This window comes from Mobula birostris, chromosome 13 (genome assembly GCF_030028105.1).
Source record: "Mobula birostris isolate sMobBir1 chromosome 13, sMobBir1.hap1, whole genome shotgun sequence".
Lineage (NCBI taxonomy): Eukaryota > Metazoa > Chordata > Chondrichthyes > Myliobatiformes > Myliobatidae > Mobula > Mobula birostris.
In genome coordinates this window covers 39,643,022-39,646,182 of record NC_092382.1, presented here as the reverse complement: position 1 = coordinate 39,646,182, position 3,161 = coordinate 39,643,022, and the positions used below count along the sequence as shown (strand labels likewise).

The 3,161-nt window shown below is 43.8% G+C and overlaps 1 protein-coding gene across 1 annotated transcript; it reads right to left on the bottom strand.

The window, feature by feature from the left end:
- Window positions 1-2,165: 2,165 nt before the first annotated feature.
- Window positions 2,166-2,728, bottom strand: LOC140207552 (uncharacterized). The gene has a single exon (XM_072276090.1). It carries the CDS (start codon window positions 2,706-2,708, stop codon window positions 2,205-2,207), a length of 504 nt encoding a protein of 167 aa, XP_072132191.1. The 5' UTR covers window positions 2,709-2,728; the 3' UTR covers window positions 2,166-2,204.
- Window positions 2,729-3,161: the final 433 nt, after the last annotated feature.

The window sequence follows — 3,161 nt, the reverse complement described above, 5'->3', positions numbered from 1 at the left end:
GGCGAAGGGACAGTCTGTCTGTCTGTCTGTCTGTGTGGGTCGGGGTTATGAGTGGGTGTGGGTGTGGGTCCCGGGACAAATTAACTTGTAAACACCGGACCTCTGGTGAATTGGATCAGACAGCTTCGCTCGCCTGTCCTTTCAGGAAACAACAATTCTCTCTTCATATTAATGACTGTCTAAACTTGCTGTGAACAAGATTATGTGTTACAAGATTGTGAGTTACAGAGTCTAGGACAGCTGTCACCGTCATGGGCTGCGAGTGCAGACAGGGATTGGGGTCACTGAGCTGTGCATCAGAGAAGGACACGGGTTTGTACAGCCTCCTGTGGGGTAGAAATGTCCACACGGTGAATTCGGATCTGCTGGCACATCGGGAGTCTGAAAAGGAAAGGGAATAGGGAAGGGGCTGAGCAGAGAGTTTTAACAGGGGAACCTGTTCAGGGGTGGAGGGGTACAGGAGCTGTCTGATAGATCGTTTTTAATTGTTTTTTATAATCTCACAGATGGTGACTGAGGAAGGAGCTCGTTGACGGAGGATATCCGGAGGCGAGCAGCTCAGATACGGAATCAGGAATTGAATTGCATTGACTTAATTTCTTACCTCCATCAGGAGTAAAAATCTTTACGTTACGTCTCCATCTAAATGTGCAACGTGTAATCATTGTAATTTATAATAAATAAAATAGACAATGTAATATAGTGTACACTCAGATCAGCGTGAGTTCATCAGTCTGACGGCCTGGTGGAAGAAGCTGTCCCGGAGCCTGTTGGTCCTGGCTTTTCTGTTGCGGTACCGCTTCCCGGATGGTATCAGGAGAGTGACAGTGTTGTGATTTTCTGTGTCACGGGTACAGACAGTCGTCTCAAGTGAGGAGTTTGTGTGGAGATGCAGCTTCTCTGGAGGTGGAGGAAAGAGGACCCACCAACAGGTGGAACCAGCTGTGGGAAGACATGGTTTGTCAGGTCTGACGATGAGCTGAATGTACCATAACCTTCAGACTGAATCAGAAAACCATTCTGAGATTATTTGACATGTCAGAAGCAGGGGAGATGTGATCACATGTGCAGAGGGCAGGGGTTGTGTCTCCATGAGACCCTCAGTGAGACGGTTCAAATTACAATGTGCAGGGATGAAAGCACAGTGTTTGGGGCCGGATTTAATCACTGATTCTGACACAGTGAGAGGGTTAGTTTTGCTGTAAGGAGGAAACATGAATGGAGAAAGAGACAGGAACTTCATCAATTCTACACGGGTCCCATTTATCAGCACTTGGCTCTTAGCTGACTGTATCTCGGCAGTTTCTTTCTTTTTTCTTTTCAAATCTTTTTATTATTATTATATTATTCAAAAATAACACGAGTACATCAAATTAAGCAACACAATGTCTAGAGGAAAAAAAACATTATTTTAAAGATTGAAAAATGTTGCTGATAATTTAAAAAAAAACTACTAAGCAGAAAGTCTGGGATAAAACCCCATTAGGTGTACAACCCGGAGCCATGCGTCCTACAAAAAGCCTCTAAAAATAAACATCAAACCGCCAGCAAGAAAAAAAATATATACCAAAAATTTACAATTAGATCATGGAGGAAATCTATCAATTAACTCAAATGATAATAACGAGCAAATGAACCCCATCTTTTCTCAAAATCAAATAAAGGTTCAAAGGTTCGACTTCTAATTTTCTCCAAACTAAGACATAGCATCACTTGAGAGAACCATTGTGACAAAGTGGGAGCTGATGTATCCTTCCACTTCAACAAAATGGCCCTCCTAGCTATCAATGTAACAAATGCAATAACATGATGGTCAGACATAGAGATATCACGGATATTTTGAGGAATTATTCCAAAAAGCACAGTTAATTTGCTAAATTGTAAATTAATTTTAAGTGCTTTAGAAATTGTTGAAAAAACTGACATCCAGTACTGTTCCTGTATAGAACAAGACCAAAATATGTTGTCATCGTCCGGTCCATAAAGACGGTATTCCGGTTCACGGTCCGGTCCATCGACCCTTGATCCAGGTTTTCCTGTCTACACTGGACATTTGGTAGATCATCAAGTTTCGGGCCGACCAAAGAGCGTCTTTCACCGAGCTGATCTGCCAGCAGCACCGGACGTTTTTTTTGTGTGTTTTTTTTTTGGAGTTCCAAACAATCACACTTTATTTAAACAGTACAATTCCAAATTCAAATACTTTAGGTCAACTGCCCACACTCAGTGATTTTAACCGTGGCTTTTGGTGTTCCATTGATGGTGCCACAGCTCTCCATCTTCCTTACCACATCCATTCCTTCTACCACAGATCCAAACACAACATGTTTCCCATCCAACCAGCTGCTCCTTGTGATGCATATGAAGAACTGGGAATCATTTGTATTTGGTCCAGCATTGGCCATGGACAGGATGCCTGTTCCCGTGTGCTTCAGCTGAAAATTCTCATCTTTAAACTTCTCCCCATAGATGGACTTGCCTCCAGTGCCGTTATGTTTTGTGAAGTCGCCACCCTGGCACATGAAGCCAGGAATGATTCTGTGGAACGTTGAGCCTTTGTAACCGAAACCCTTCTCGCCTGTGCATAATGCACGGAAGTTTTCTGCAGTCTTTGGGACAATATCTGGTCTTAGCTCCATCACTAGGCGACCCTGGGGTTTATCCCGAATAGAGATGTCCATAAAAACCTTGGGGTTTTTGCCGGCCATGGTTCTGCAGTTTCCGAGGTCGGAGAAAAACGCAAGCGGCAAGCTGTACACTGCCTTTGTCACTGTGCGACGATGCAGCCAAAAAGCGGAGAAGCGATACCCACAACTGTCCGGACCCTTTCGGATCCTGCTAGTCTTCCCTCTATTAAGTTAGACCGACTGTCTACAGGACACCGATTTATCCTACTTCTCTCCAACGTTTGAAGTAGGTTTGGTGTAATTTCTCTCAATCTTTGACAGAAGTTGTCTTTTTCTCCCTCGTCGCGAAAGCTCTTTTCGAATATAGCTGATCGTGTAAAATAGCTGATATTTCACCAACCAAATGAGAGAGGCGGACCTGGTTTGTATGAATACTCCTCCTCTCAGCTGATAGTCCTGTCGAACTGTTCCGCCCGCCCTCTCTAGCGTCTGATGTCAGTGCAAGCACTCATTTAAGGAGGTATTTCTTAACTT